This window comes from Alnus glutinosa, chromosome 14 (assembly GCF_958979055.1).
Source record: "Alnus glutinosa chromosome 14, dhAlnGlut1.1, whole genome shotgun sequence".
Lineage (NCBI taxonomy): Eukaryota > Viridiplantae > Streptophyta > Magnoliopsida > Fagales > Betulaceae > Alnus > Alnus glutinosa.
Window position 1 is genome coordinate 18,757,367 of NC_084899.1, and position 15,663 is coordinate 18,773,029.

Genomic DNA, 15,663 nt, shown 5'->3' on the forward strand with positions numbered 1-15,663 from the left:
CATATTCTATTTTTTTTAGATTTTTTTTTGATACTCTAATTATTATTATTATTATTATTATTATTATTATTATTATTATTATTTTGATATGTTCACATAAGAGGGAGGGAGAGAGAATTTGAACTAGTGACCTCCATTTCATAAGGTGTGATCTCCAACCTATTAAGCTTTGAGACTCTAATTAGAATGCATTGACCAAGAGCTGAAATTAATATTTATTTGCTGTCAGCCCAATTATTCTTTTCCTTTTTCCTTTATTTATTTATTTATTTTTTATTTTATTGGGAGAGTTAAATCTATTCTCTTAACAACCAAAAATAAATAAATAAATAAAATAAGAACATACAACCACTGATTCCTTAGGGATTATGAGCTATAATCACTCTAGTTTATGCCTATAATAGAACAAAAACTTGAATCAATCGAAAAAAAAATCACCTATTTTGTCCCATAACTCATAAATCTAGACATCAAACCAACAATTTCTTTAATCACATAAACATAAATTACAAATCCAACCACAGTAATATATATATTTTTTAAAGATACGTGGATGCAGTTATATTATAAAGATAATAAACCATAGTGATGTACATCCATACAATTCTATTATTAGATATTAAGGGTGTACATGCAAGTAGAAATTAATCGTTTGCATCTTGTTCGCAACCTATACATGCAGATGTGGATACGAATAGCAAAAACACTATCCGCAACTGTGGATTCAGATAACAGTTTTAGGGTACGCGGATGCGGATAATAACCGCATCTGCACCCTTTATATCTATTTTTTATTATATATTTTTATATATATTTTACTTATGAATGTGTAATATTTAGACAATTTCTGTTTTTTATGTTATGAATTTGTAATATTAATTTTTTATTTTATTTTATTTATGTTGGATTTGTAATTTATGTATTTTTATATTTGCTGGCTTGATTGTTATGCTCATTGAATCATGGATAAAAAAACATAAGGGGGTTTCTTGTGAGCATTGATTACCATGAATATTTTAAGGTCGTATCAGGCCATCATCCTCTTATTTTTTTCTTTCTTGGTTGTACATATTTTTGGTGTTACATTATATTTTTCAAAACAAGCCCAAAAGACTAAAGATCGGTCGAAATTAATTTTAAAAACGTTTAAAATAGGCCCATTACCTATTTGTGGATAACAGATAATAACCGCGTGGATGCGGATAGCAAAAAAGGACACCGATGCGAATATTTAAAAGTGATATCTACATTTTGTGGATGCGATTGCGGACATTACAAATACCTCGCGGATATCCACATATACACCCCTATAACTATAAGATACAATGGCTCTCCATTATCGTGCGGAAGCCCAACTATTTTTTTAACCATTTTTTTGTTCATTTACTCACCAATCTCTTTAGCACTCTCTCACTCCTAATTCAACCTAAATTTTTTAAAATATTACTGTGTTTATTTTTTTAATTTTTTTTTTTCAAAGATTTAGGCATGGGTATTTTTACAAATTCTGTTAAATTCTGGCCAATATTTAAATCTTAGCAATTTTTCTTCTTCTTCTTCTTCTTCTTCTCTTTTTTTATTTTTTATTTTTTTATTTTTTTTAAATTAGGGGTATTTTGAGAATCTTGATCGGATATAACGAAAAATTCTAACAGATAGTTGAAATTGAAAAAAATTGAAAAATGGATATCCTAAATTGACACTTTTTAAAGTTTGGCAACCCTTTTTAAAAAGTGATAAAAGATAATGGGTTATAAGTAAAATTCTCTTTTTATTATTATTATTATTATTAAGAGCAACACACGGAAAAGGGGAGGGGATCAAGGTGGGTCTTTTCCACACTAATTAATTCTAAGAGGGGAAGGGAAAAGGAGAGGGGTGGGAAAATATTAATATAATGTGCTTTGATAAGTGCTGAATGTTACACATTAAAGTCCCTTAATTTACATATGTTAAGCTCTTAGTTTTGTTATACTTTGATGTTTTGTATTGTTTTTGTGTTTTTTTTGTATTTTACAGGTTTTGGAAGAAAATCCATCAAATTCTAAGATTATAATGAAGTCGGCAAATTCGCTTTTGGGAAGATTCAACTCCAAATCAATTTTGAATTTAATAAAAGAAAAGTCGGCAAAAATTCGTTATTTTTTGAAAGAATCCAGAATAAGCACGCCTTTGTAATTTAATTATAACTTTCGGGTCAGATATCAGATTACAATGGAATTGGTGGAGTTGGAAAGCTAATAAAAAATGGAACAAATATGTCAGAAATAGATTTTTTCTAATTCGGAGGTTTACTATGCCAAAATCACCCCGTAATAAAATACCGCAGATCTGTACGAATTTGGAATCCTTTTCATACTTAGATTGAAATTTTGGAAAAGGAAAAGATTTGTATTTATTCTATTTGGACTAAGAGACATATTTACGATTTTTCTAAGATTCCTAGGGTTTCTAGAGCTTCTTTAATCTCTATAAATAGGCCTTTAACTTTTGAAGAGAAGGCACACAAGTTTGGAAGAATAATTGGAGGCTACTTCAAGAAGGATTTTGGTTTTTCTTTTTTCCTTTATTTATTTTCTATATGTATATAATTTTAGTCTATATTAGTTGTAGCTAATACTTTAGTTAGGGCTCGATTGAAGCCCTAATTATGTCTTTGTTAAGGTTTCCAATTGGTGCGTTTGCTACAATTCATATATTGATGCTTAACTTGATTTTTTCTTATTTTTTTGAATTCCTCTCATGTTTATGCTTGATCATCATATGTATGTAGTATGGATTTGTTATTTATGTCAATTTGGATGACCCAGTCCTGAGTATAATAAAGTAACAAAAGAATCTCATCACAGGTTCTTGGATTAATCAACATAAAGACAACTAGAATAGATATCATATTCCAATCTGAGTGTGTTTATCGATTTCCATAGATTTATGCTTTCTTGAAGAACAACTTAGTAGATACCATGCTAAATCCTTCATGGAAGAAAAGAGTTAGAGTAGATACCATGCCTAACTCGTTGCTGAAGGAAATCAATAGTTTTAGAAGAAAATACCATTCCATTGTAGCTAGTAAATATTAAGTATCAAGTTAGGAATTGTAGCATTGGCATTGTGAATCTTAATTAAGTATGATTAGCGGTGGATATTGAAGCGCTACTTTACCTTTCATTTTATATTTTCTCAATATTTTTACCTCTTCTCTTATTATATTTTATTAATATTTTTATTTCTTCTCACTTATCTCAATTATTTAGAAATATCTTTTTAAGCATAATTTATCAATCCTCGTGAAAATGATATCGTATTTGCCTACTATACTATTGTTTTGATCTTATGCACTTGCGAGTAAAACGTACAAATATTTATTTATTTATTTAGGTAAATATTTGGACAATATTCCATAACAAAAATGAGAAGCGGCTCAATTGACAACTAAATGTGCCCATAAATTAAGACTATTAAAATCTTTGGTCGGCAGGTCAAGAAGAAAAAAAAAACAGAAAAAAAGAGAAAAAATCAGCAAGTTGGTAAGTACCTTTACTAATAGGCCGGCAAGAACAATATCTTGGAAAGTAGTTTTTCTTTTCCTTCTTTTCCTAAAGCTAGTGTGCAAGTCCCATGGAGTGTTTGAATAAAGGCAGGCTAGATAAAGCTTGAGCATTGACTTCTACTTGCTATCATGAAGTTTGGAGGATCATATTTGTTAAATTAACCCTTATTTTTCAAGTTTAAATTAATACAAAATGATGAATTATATAGTTTAATTAATTAAAAATCCTCTTACGCATTGGCTGAAAATTTGCTTTTAACAAGTAAGGCTTAACACGTGAAATATAATCTTATCTCAAAAGTTTAAATTGATAAAAAAAAAAAAAAATATGATGCATTTAATAATTTAATTAATACCTTAGCAATATTAGTATTTCATCTTCCCTAGCTAATCATTAAAAATAAAAATGATGCATCTCATAGAATGATGCACGGAATCACTTATATAAATAAGAAAAAAACTTTACTTATAAGTTCTTATTTTTCATTAATTTAGAAAAAAGGTACCCAAACTCTAAAAAATGTAAATTTAGGGTATCCACATTTTTTTCAATTTTAACCTTCATTAGAATTTTTCGTCAAATTCTATAAATTTTTTCAAAATGTCCTTGTATTTATTTATTTATTTATTTTTAAAAAGATTATAATTTTTTTTTTTTTTTTATCCATTAGAACCAAAATGAAGATTATAAATAAGAAAGAGGTTTGTAAGCTTAATCGAATAATGAAAATTAAAAAAAAGCAAAATGGACATAATCATCAGTACAAAGACCGTTCATGGTTACCCACTATTTTGTCCCTACATTGCCATGTTTGACCTTTCTTTGCTATCAAATCGTAGCCGTCCAAACAAAAGATTGCATCCTTCAGACAAATTAGTACAAGAAACCCCAAATCCCCCTGATGGGTCACTCAATCCCAACGGCAGTGACCAGTCAATAGTCATTGGATGGGGGCCCTTAATTCGCCCTTGTGACTTGAAAGTTCCTTCTCCCCTTATTTTTTTATAAGGATCCCCTCAAATTTTTTGCTCGAATTATATCAAATTGTTGTGAGTAAGCATTTATGAGATTCACCTGACCGGATAAGCAGTTGGGCAACCCAACTTTTATTTGGTCAGGTGGGTCTCATAAATGCTCACTCACAACTACCTGCCCAAATTCTATCAAATTCGGGTAAAGAATTTGAGGGGATCTTAATTCCTTATTTTTAGGGATTAATTTTTTTTTTTTAATTTTTTTAATTTTTTTTTCTATATTTCCTTTTTTCGGTTATTTTCTTTCCTTTGACAAGTCCACAATAAATTTGAGAAAATTTTACTTAATCTTCTAAATTTTCATTATTTTTGTAAAAAAAAACTTCACTTAATTACTTTTACAATTAAGTATTCAAACTTTAAAAAGTGTTAATTTCGAGTATTCATCTTTCAATTCAACCATTCGTTAATTTTTTTGTTAAATCTTATCAAAATTTTCAAAATACCATTGTATTTTGTTTTTTGTTTTGTTTTTTTTTTTTAAAAATTTTTTTTTTTAAAGATTTATGCATAGTATTTTTTACAAATTCCATTAAATTCTTACCAACACCTAAATCTTTGCAAATTTTATTTTATCTTTAAAAAAAAGGGGGGGGGGTTATTTTGAGAATTTTGACAGGATTTAACGGGAAATTATAACGAAGGGTTGAAATTGAAAAAAGTTGAAAGGCGGATACCCTAAATTAACATATTTTTAAAGTTTGAATACTTAATTACAAAAGTGATGAAATATAAAGAATTATAAACGAAATTTCTCTTTTTTGTAATGTCTCATTTAAAGTTAAAAAACTCCCAATTTAGTATATCACATTTTCAATTTTTTGCAATCTCACCCATTCTATTAGAGTTAGAGATTAAATTAGACAGTTAAAAAGTGAAATGAACATTATACCCTTGTAAACTTTATAAAATTAAAAAAAAATTCAATTAAAATATTTTTAATACAAGGATATTTTAAAAAATGTTATTCATTTGTTATATCAAAAGTTCGACACATTAAATTAATAGTTTTTGAACGCCGAAAAAGTCATTACAAAGATGATAAAAATTTTGGAAATTAAGTGAATTTTTCCCCTAAAATTGAAATCAATGAAATGTAAACACATAAGCTTAATTGTTTTCATCATGATTTTTTTTTTTTCTCTTTTGCCGAACACGAACTTAAAAGGAAAAAAGGGAGAAAGATTTATTAATTGATCACTCCATGGTAGAACACCTTCTTCTAGCCATCTATGCGGCTTTTTTTTTTTTTTTTTTTGGCATCCGTGTCTCAAATAATTTATTAATTGATCACTCCATGGTAGAACACCTTCTTCCAGCCATCTATGCAGCTTTTTTGACATCTGTGCTTCAAATCATTTGTTCGGCCATCCACCGGTTGCTGATGTTCTGTGTTTATGTTGTTTATGTTATTGTTTTTCCTTTTCTTTTTATATTTTTTTGGGTTATTTTGTTAGATCTTTCTCTCCCTGTTCACCCATGTAATGATATTTGGGTCCTTGTAATTCAATACACTCCAAATATCACTTTCATTGGTGACCCCGGTTTTGTGGCATCCGTGCCTCAAACTATTGAGCCCGCATCTTTGGAAGCATTATCCCCACATACTTTCGTTCTTAATTTTAATTTTGGGTTGTCCAGTCCTAGTGTTTTTTCTTTTTTGTAATTTTGTTTCACGTATCTATTAAAAAAAAAATAAAAAAATAAAAAATTCTACATTTGAAATTGCAGTGATGACATCCTCACATTGCTTAACATGCAGCCTCCCCACCCCATCTGACCCTTGACGCCTTGACCAATAAACGGCGTTAATATCCACGTCGCTGAGCTGTGTTCCACTGCATTCCTTCCTTATTTGTCTTGCGTGTCTGTTTAATATACTACATACAAAATTATTTTATACATAATCATTTCAATCAGCTTATATTCTCTAAAATCACATGATCTTTCTATCGTAATCAGACTACCTAACTTTTAATACCCTTCATCCAAAAAGCCAAAAACAAATTTGTACTACTTTATGGTGCGTTTGAGATTGCAATTTCGTAGGTAATAAATAAGATTTTAAACCAAATCGCAGAACATAGATCGTTTGAAAACTGTGTTTTTAAAAAATTGCAGGTGAGATGGTGTTTTTTTTTTTTTAAAACGTATAATTTTAAAAGTTAAACTGTAATTTTAACAAACGTTTAATTACAATTTTTAAAAATTATTTTTTTTAAATTACATATTTTAAAATTATTATTAAATAGTGAAGAATAAGTGAAAATGACAAAAAAAAAAAAAAAAAAAAAATGAAAAGTGTGCAAGGAAATGGAGATTTCTTAGTAATTAAGCGTAACAGCTAGAACCATGTGCAACATTGACCTCTTGTACTGAAGAAGAGCAAAAAGACCCCGGAACCAGTTAACGGCGTTAAATTGCCCGCCACCCCCCGTGAAAAGCCATGTGAGTGGGGGGGCCTGAGCGAAACAGAGTTAGAGGGAGCTCGTTTGTCCTTTACAGACTGTGGTTACTCACCCCCACCAACCAAAGCTCTACACCTGACAGAACCGCCATTTTTAACGGATTTTCCGTCGCCTACTCTCTCTAAACCCATTTTCGTCTTCTCCAAAATATAAAACCCTAGGAGTCAGTCTTCTCACTCTCTCTCTCTCTCTCTCTCTGTGAAGAAATCAATCTTTGAGATTCTAGGGTTTCGAGAACTCTCACTCACACACACACACACACACTCTTTCTCTTTCTGTGTCTCGATGAATCATTAAGGGGGGGTTTCTACATTGAGGTCCAATGAATCTCTCACTCCTTGTCAACGCTTTCTGTGTCTACATTCTCTCTCTAGCGCTACCGGTCTGCGCTATCTCCGACTTGGAGCTTCGATCCCTAATCGAGTTCAAGAAAGGGATCCAAGACGACCCGCTTGGGAAAGTCCAGACGTCCTGGAACCTGTCCGGGCGCTCGTCGGACTCCAATGCCTGCCCCTCCTGGACCGGCGTCTTATGCGACGGCGTCTCCGGCAATGTCACCGGCATCGTCCTCGACCGCCTTGGCCTCTCCGGGGAGGTCAAGTTCCACACTCTTATCGGCCTCCAGAAGCTCATGAACTTCAGCATCTCCGGCAACCGCTTCACGGGTCGGGTCGAACCGGTGCTCGGGACCATCCCCACGTTGCAGCATTTGGATCTATCCGATAACGACTTCTACGGGCCGATCCCGGCCCGCATGAACGACTTGTGGGGACTGAATTACCTGAATTTGTCGGTCAACAAGTTCGAGGGCGGGTTTCCGAGCGGAATTCGAAACTTGCAGCAGCTGAAAGAGTTGGATTTGCATGGAAACCAGCTCCGGGGTGACATTGCAGTCTTGTTGTCGGAGTTGAGGAATGTGGAGTATGTAGATTTGAGTTACAACAAATTTTACGGTGGGATTTCGATTAGTTTAGAGAATATATCGAGCTTGGCCAACACAGTTCACCATTTCAATTTATCCCACAACAAATTGAATGGTGGGTTTTTCAAGAGGGAATCTATCGAATTGTTCCGGAACTTGGAGGTTTTAGATTTTGGAGATAATCAGATTAGTGGAGAGTTATCACCTTCTTTGGGGTCGTTGCCGAATTTGCGGGTTTTAAGATTGGGGAGTAATCAGTTGTTCGGGTCGATACCGGTGGAATTACTAGAGAGTTCTGTGTTGGAGGAATTGGATCTTAGTGGCAATGGGTTTACAGGTAAAGAATTACACCTTGTTGAATTACCAATTGCTTGAGCAAAAGCTTTCGAAAAAAAAAAGGTGATGAGATTGATATTTAAGATGATGGAGACCCGAAGTTTTCTTCATTTAACGTATTTCTCGAAGTAAGATTGCTATGTATGATTCAGACTTAAGTAACGTCGATGTGTAGATCAGTCTCAACCCTTTTTGCCTAAGCTCAGCACCCAGGGTCTTAGGTTTTTGGAAGTAACATTACGTTTGTGGTTTGCTTTGTTTTTCTGTTTTCGTGGTCTTAATAGACATTATATCCAATATGAAAAGTGTTGACGGTGTTAATAGTGATCCAGAGTTGAAAGCTGAGAGGTATATGTCCTTCTGTCTGTTGAGGCATAAACCTGAACAGTTTAGGCGTAAACATAGCAGATTCTTCAAGTAACATTGCATGGTACGAAATAGAGATGGAATAAAAGACGAAGTGCCCTATGTATATATTGTAGTAAATTCTGATAAAAATTTACACTTATCAAAATGTGAATTTGGTACAAATTTATAATTATCAAATTTGCCTCTGGTGAATTTTTTTAGCTTTCTATTCACAAATTTAAGTTTGCAAACATTGTTATTGGATAAGATATTTCTAGGTGGAGACCTTTCATTTTGATGGACGAGATTCAAACCTAAGATCTATCCCAACACAGCCATCCTTTTACCACCTGACTTGAGGTCAAGAGAACTTAAATGCACTAACATATGTTCATTTATAAGATTTAAGTTCAAAAACAGTTGCAATGGATTCAAGAAAAATTTCATGGCAGGCCTGTGGCTCTAATTCCTTCTTGTAACTCTAAAGCAAAAAGAACTTTAGATGAAGATTGGATGCAAATATCAAACAATGAGCATGTTTTAGATGTGCTTCACACCAAAAGGTCAAGCTTACAATAGGAAGATATATAAGGCGTTTAAGCTGTCTGTCAAGGTGTAAATATTAAACTGCATGAAGGTGAGCTACACTTACCTACTCTACTTATAGTAGAGAGGATGGGTTGCAGGGCATTGACTATCAACTACCCGTAAGACCCAACCAGTTATCAATCTATGCATCCTAAGCCCTTACCCCACCACTGTAAGCCCCTACATCTTATTTGAGTCACCTAACCCTAGCCCACCAAATTGCATACGTAGGTTGCTTTCCAAATCTGTCTGACGTTATTAGAAAAAAAAATTAAACTTTAAATCATATAACAAGCTAAAAAGAAACACTAAGCATATGTGTGTAGAAAAAGGGGTTTTTTGTATGCTTGTCACTGCATCAAAATGTCCTCCAGTTTTCTGCTATTGGACTTCACCCATTATTAGCTAGTAATCATGTCATAAAGCAGGTGATATGCCCTAGAGTCTTGGGGAAGTTCTTGCACCATTGAATACATCACCCTAGCTCAGAAAAAAAAAAGAACAAAGAAAGTAAAAGAATACATCACCCAATTTCAGCTGAACTTCTCGTACTGGTAACTGTTTTAGGAAAGTATATATAAAACTTATATCGTTGCTTCTAGGTTGGATATACTTGTTTTGGTTTTCTTATGCGTATTCCATCTTGGAGTAATCATGTTTTGACTCTTCACTTTTCTGATATTCGTCGATGCTTATAGTATTTTTTTTTTTTTTGAATAATAGATGCATATAGTATTAATTAAAGGTCTTTCTTCCATACTTGTCAAAAATTGGCATTACATCCTGTTTGAAATAGGTGGTTGTAAACCTTATAGTTCTCATTATCTGAATATAAGCTCAACCATGTACCAAAAATAATCGATATTCTCCATTTTTATGTGTACAGGTTCAGTTCTTGGAATTAACTCCACGACTTTGAATGTTTTGAATCTTTCCTCAAATAGTTTATCAGGCCCTTTGCCCACTTTGGTGAGAAGTTGTGTAATAATGGACTTAAGCAGCAATATGATCAGAGGTGACATATCCATTATGGAAAAGTGGCTGCCTGAACTACAGGTTCTTGATTTGAGTTCAAACAAACTGTCGGGAAACTTTCCAAACTTGACGTCTCAGTTTGATAGAATAACAACTCTTACTCTCAGAAATAATTCCCTAGTCGGTACCTTGCCTTTGACACTGGGGTCCCATCCTAGCTTGTCCTTAGTTGACCTCAGTTTAAATGAACTCAGTGGCCCAATTCCTGATAGTTTCTTCACTTCAGTTACCTTGACAAGACTGAATCTTTCAGGAAATAAATTTTCAGGACCAATTCCTCTTCCAGGTTCACGTGCAAGTGAATTATTAGTTCAAACTCCATATACGCAGATGCAGTATCTTGATCTCTCTGGTAATTCCTTGACAGGTGCCTTGCCTTCAGATATAGGTAAATTGGCAAGTCTCAAATTACTGAATCTAGCAAGGAATGGATTCTCAGGACAGATGCCAAGTGCACTGAGCAAACTCGATAGCCTGGAGTACCTCGATCTATCTCACAACAAATTTGTGGGTGAAATACCTGATAAGCTTCCATCCAGCTTAAATGCATTCAATGTGTCTTACAATGATCTAACAGGCAATGTTCCTGGAAATTTGACAAGGTTTCCTAGGTCTTCATTTCATCCTGGAAATGAAAAGCTCATATTTCCCAGTGGCTCTTCGGGACCAAATTCTGTTCCAAATCAAATATCTGATAAAGGGAAGCATCATGGTTCTAAGGGGAATATCAGGGTAGCAATCATTCTTGCTTCCATTGGTGCTGCTGCGATGATTGTTTTTGTTTTAGTGGCTTATCACCACGCACATCATAAAGAATTTAGTGGAAGAAGTGGATTTAGTGATCAGAATACAGGAAGAGATGTTAAGTTTGGAAGATTTTCCCGCCCTTCCCTCTTTAAGTCTCAGAGAGATGCTCAACCCCCACCAACTTCCTTGAGCTTTTCAACTGATCACTTGCTGACTTCAAATTCAAGGGCATTACCTGGGCAGACAGAGTTCCTAACTGAAGCTGGGGAGCATGTTTTACCTGAGGGAGTAGCCGCTAGTTCAGCATCCCTGAATCCTAATGTGCTAGATAATCATCCTGCAACATCTGGAAGGAAATCCTCTCCAGGTTCACCCCGTTTTATAGAGGCGTCTGAACAACCTGTGTTGTTGGATGTGTATTCACCAGATAGGTTGGCTGGAGAATTGTTCTTCCTGGATGCTTCACTGGCATTCACTGCTGAGGAGTTATCTCGTGCTCCGGCAGAAGTACTTGGTAGAAGCAGCCATGGCACCCTGTATAAAGCTACTCTAGATAGTGGACATATGTTGACTGTGAAGTGGTTACGGGTGGGGCTTGTAAAGCATAAGAAAGAATTTGCGAGAGAAGTTAAAAGGATTGGCTCCATAAGGCATCCACACATTGTTCCATTACAAGCATACTATTGGGGGCCCAGGGAACAAGAGAGGCTTCTTTTAGCGGATTATATACGGGGAGATAGCTTGGCCCTACATCTTTATGGTAAGAACCCTGAAAAAAATTCTCCCCCCCAGTAATGGGTTTATCTGTGATGTTTGTCTTTGTGATTGTCTTATTTCAGTCAAGTCCATGCAATTATCTCATCAAATTTCTGATTCTTTCAGTATTATGTACATCAAACGAGTTTAAAGAATTTATTATTGTCTTGCCACATAGTGAATGTTGTATGCTTTGTCTGGTATATTTTTGTCAGTCTTGGGAGGAATGTTTAAGTCTATGTCAATGCTGGTGCCTGTTCAGGTTATACGGCATTGTATCTGACTAATTGTCCCATAATGAATGGTGTTTTGGGAAACTCTAATAAAATATCATTACTAGTTACTGTTCTTGAATAAACTTGTAGTGGGCAGTTTTATTAAAAATTATAGTATCTTTTTTTATGTGTTGTGTTGAACTGCTATCAGTATCTGACTCATGCATTTGTTTATGTTAGAAAAAAAAAATCTCATTTTAACATCTCAGCGGATTTAAAGATGCTGATTTGAAATTCAGATTTTTTATTTATTTTTAATCCCACAAGAGCTTCTCTTAATTTGCAGAGATATTAACTTTGCATACCTTTCTATTTCATCTTAAGCTTCTATATTTGGTGAAAACCGATAGTTTTTTAAGTAATAAGCCAGTCTCATTATACTTATAAAAAAAAAATAAGCCAGTCTCAATAAAAGTGTGAGGTGCCCCTTAGTACACTGGTTATCTTAGTGGACTTAATCAAAGTGGAAGTGAGCTCCTGAGTTTACCGTTTTCAAGTGTACACAGAGTCATAGTTGTCTGATTAAGCTTGCACTGAGTCGTGGTTGGGTTTTAGTATCTGTGGGATAAATATTATACTATTTGGTAGTCCAGAGTGGGAGATTATAAGATTGTAGTTGCAGTTCAATATGTAATGCCATACTGATGTTTTAGATCCAAGGTCACTTTTATGAAGTTCAAAATGTTATCTTGACTACATCTTTACAAGTTGCTATTGATTGACTTTAGCATCACACTGTCATTAGATAATTTACTTCGTAATTTTACGGTACTGATGTAATTATATCTATACAACGATAAAAAAAAGGAATGGTTACTGTGTGAGGCCTTATTTAAAAGACTTGGCTTGTAATTATAAACAGTAAATGAATAATCTCTTGCTGATAACGATTCTATCACTGTAGATGATACTATTTCTTGATCGTTTGATCAGCAGATCCTTATATGTGGAAAAAATATGGAGTGAGTAATGGTTTGGAATTGTTTTGGACAGCTAGACAGTGATCCTGTTGGATGATACTTTGCATGGATTTTAAGAGCGTAGCATTTATTACCTGCTAATCCTTAGATATGATTAGTTACCTGATACAGGCAGGAAGTTGTGATGAGAATTGTTTCCAGTAAAACTTTGGCTTTACTTACAAACGAATAAATCAGTTTATGGTAGAAATTTTAGTTTTCAAAAAGGAAACGTAGGTTTTAATAAATTTGTATTTGTAAGAAAAAAGTTGACTTTTCTGAATGCTGGTTCTCGTAGAAGTTACATCAACATGGTATGGGGACAGGGACGTGGTATTCCTCTAAACCTGGTGGTAGGACTAGAACTTGGTTTGCTATTTGGGACTGTGTATGCATCAGACGTTTATTTGGATTGTTTTGGTTAAATTTGCATATAAGCACATATATATACACATATATGGACACACACTGTTTGTTATCGTATATGGGTAGGTATGTACATATGTATTTATAAACACAAAATCAATCAATAGCATGTCTTTATCTCCTTTTTTCTTTTTAATTTATCTTCCCTATATATTATAATTTTTTTTTCAAGGTTTTAGCTGGTTATCCCTTCTTTATCCAATAATGATGAACAATTATAACCACAGTATGTTAGGATGGTCAATTTTGGGGAATTGGAACGTCGGAGTACCATCAATCAGACACAATGATCCTGCTTACAGTTTGCAGGGTGGTAGAGGGATCCAGTAACTCTGATCTTACACATATAGGACTGAACTCAGGGTTCATGGTGCATTCCATGACACTCCTGCCTGGAATCTGCACGGAGCCAGAGGGTTAGTACAGGCAGATAATAAATAAATGGTTGACAGTGACAATCATTGTTAAAATGATGCAGAAGTAGCTAGTCTATAGCAGGATGGTATCTCATATGATTTACAAATATATCCTAGGATGTGTCAAATGCTCGACAACTTGTCTAGTGTCCAGTAGTTAACAGAACTGCTGGTGTTCGTGTGTCACACTGGTAATAGCTACGTTCCTAGTGTTACTTATCAAAAAAAAATAGCTACGTTCCTAGTGTTTTGATTATCCTATATGTTGGCAGGCTGCAAGCTTTAGTTTTTGAGGTGCCCTAGGCTACAAGCCGTCTAGTAGCCTTTTAGGACACAGAATTGGGTTTCATACATAAAATAGTCTGGCATCTTGATTTACACCTGCTTGTACACTTGTGTATGCAGGAGTATTTGACATGCAATGAGCTCTCTATTAGTTATTGAGTATTTTTTTCAATATATATCATGCAGAATCCACACCTCGAAGATATTCCCCATTGTCATTCAGTCAAAGACTAAAAGTTGGTATGGAAGTTGCTCGCTGCCTGTTATACCTCCATGATAGAGGCTTGCCACATGGAAACCTGAAACCAACAAATATAGTCTTGGAAGGCCCTGATTACAACGCTCGCCTTACTGATTATGGTCTTCACCGCCTCATGACGTCAGCTGGCATTGCAGAGCAAATATTAAATCTGGGAGCACTTGGATACTGTGCTCCAGAACTCACTTCTGCAGTTAAACCAGTGCCCTCATTCAAGGGAGATGTGTATGCACTTGGGGTGATTCTAATGGAACTGTTAACCAGGAGAAGTGCTGGTGACATAATATCAGGTCAGTCTGGGGCTGTGGACCTTACAGATTGGGTTCGACTATGCGATCACGAAGGACGGAGAATGGACTGTATTGACAGAGACATTTCAGGTGGGGAGGAACCTTCCACAGCAATGGATGAGTTGCTTGGAATATCAATCAGGTGTATTCTCCCTGTAAATGAGAGGCCTAACATCAGACAAGTCCTCGATGATCTTTGCTCTATATCTGTTTGAAATTTTTGTACATGCGTCTTGGAATTAGTTTTTTTTTCATTCCTTGACCCAATTATTGTTTTTCTCCTTAATTCTTTTCTCCTTAATTGGTTTCAAGCCTTCTGATTTTGGGCTAATTTTCACATTCTTTTGTTAATTTGAAAATCTTGTTGTAAAGAGACGTGCCATCCACTGATCATTTGACAGTGCTTGGGTTTGATCAAAATTGAAAAGGATTGCGATTCTTTGGGTTCTCAATGGGTTTTCTTTTGACAGGTAGAGCATGGTTAACAACAAGAAAGGGACTTATTTGGCCCCTTTATTTGCTAGGAATTATTTCTAGTATTATTTACTATGTTACAGATACTCTGATAAGGCAACATAGGCATTCATTCTCTCATTTGGCTGGAAAAGCGGCGTGATTGGGACAAAACATGAAGTGTCTCTACGGGCAAAAACATTGTGTTCTTGATTTTCAAAGATAATGGCAAAAGAAGCAGAATTGCAACTGGTTTTGGAAATGCTGAAAACCGTGTGTTTTTACAAGAGACGAAAATGTATTGCCCTAAAAGGTGTGAAAAAATGGTGTCGCGTTGGCTAAGCTAATCTTCTCTCCAAACGCAAAATATGGAGCATGACACGGACCAAGCATTCAAACAATTCGAGATTTTGGAGGACAAGAACAACTTTTCATTGAAAATAACTTCTATGAGGACCTGGCATTAACCATGTCTTTTATACCTTCCAATTATTCACAACACGACCAATAGTCAC

The 15,663-nt window shown here is 34.5% G+C and overlaps 1 protein-coding gene across 2 annotated transcripts; it reads left to right on the forward strand.

The window, feature by feature from the left end:
• The first annotated feature begins 7,026 nt into the window (after positions 1–7,026).
• Positions 7,027–15,147, forward strand: LOC133857128 (probable inactive receptor kinase At5g10020). Of its 2 annotated transcripts, none has more exons than XM_062292260.1 (3): positions 7,027–8,312; positions 10,134–11,789; positions 12,241–12,296. In XM_062292260.1, the coding sequence occupies exons 1-3, from the start codon at positions 7,376–7,378 to the stop codon at positions 12,276–12,278; spliced, it is 2,631 nt and encodes an 876-aa protein (XP_062148244.1). In that variant the 5' UTR covers positions 7,027–7,375; the 3' UTR covers positions 12,279–12,296. The 2 variants fall into 2 exon arrangements, with proteins under 2 accessions (XP_062148244.1, XP_062148243.1); XM_062292259.1 differs by lacking the exon at positions 12,241–12,296 and adding an exon at positions 14,333–15,147 and having other exon boundaries at positions 7,033–8,312.
• Positions 15,148–15,663: the final 516 nt, after the last annotated feature.

Bases quoted from the DNA above. Each gene is read 5' to 3' on its own strand.
- LOC133857128 (XM_062292259.1), top strand. From the start codon at position 7,376: ATGAATCTCTCACTCCTTGTCAACGCTTTCTGTGTCTACATTCTCTCT. The intron at 8,313-10,133 runs GTAAAGAATTAC...TTATGTGTACAG, and splicing joins TAGTGGCAATGGGTTTACAG to GTTCAGTTCTTGGAATTAAC. The intron at 11,790-14,332 runs GTAAGAACCCTG...TATATCATGCAG, and splicing joins CTTGGCCCTACATCTTTATG to AATCCACACCTCGAAGATAT.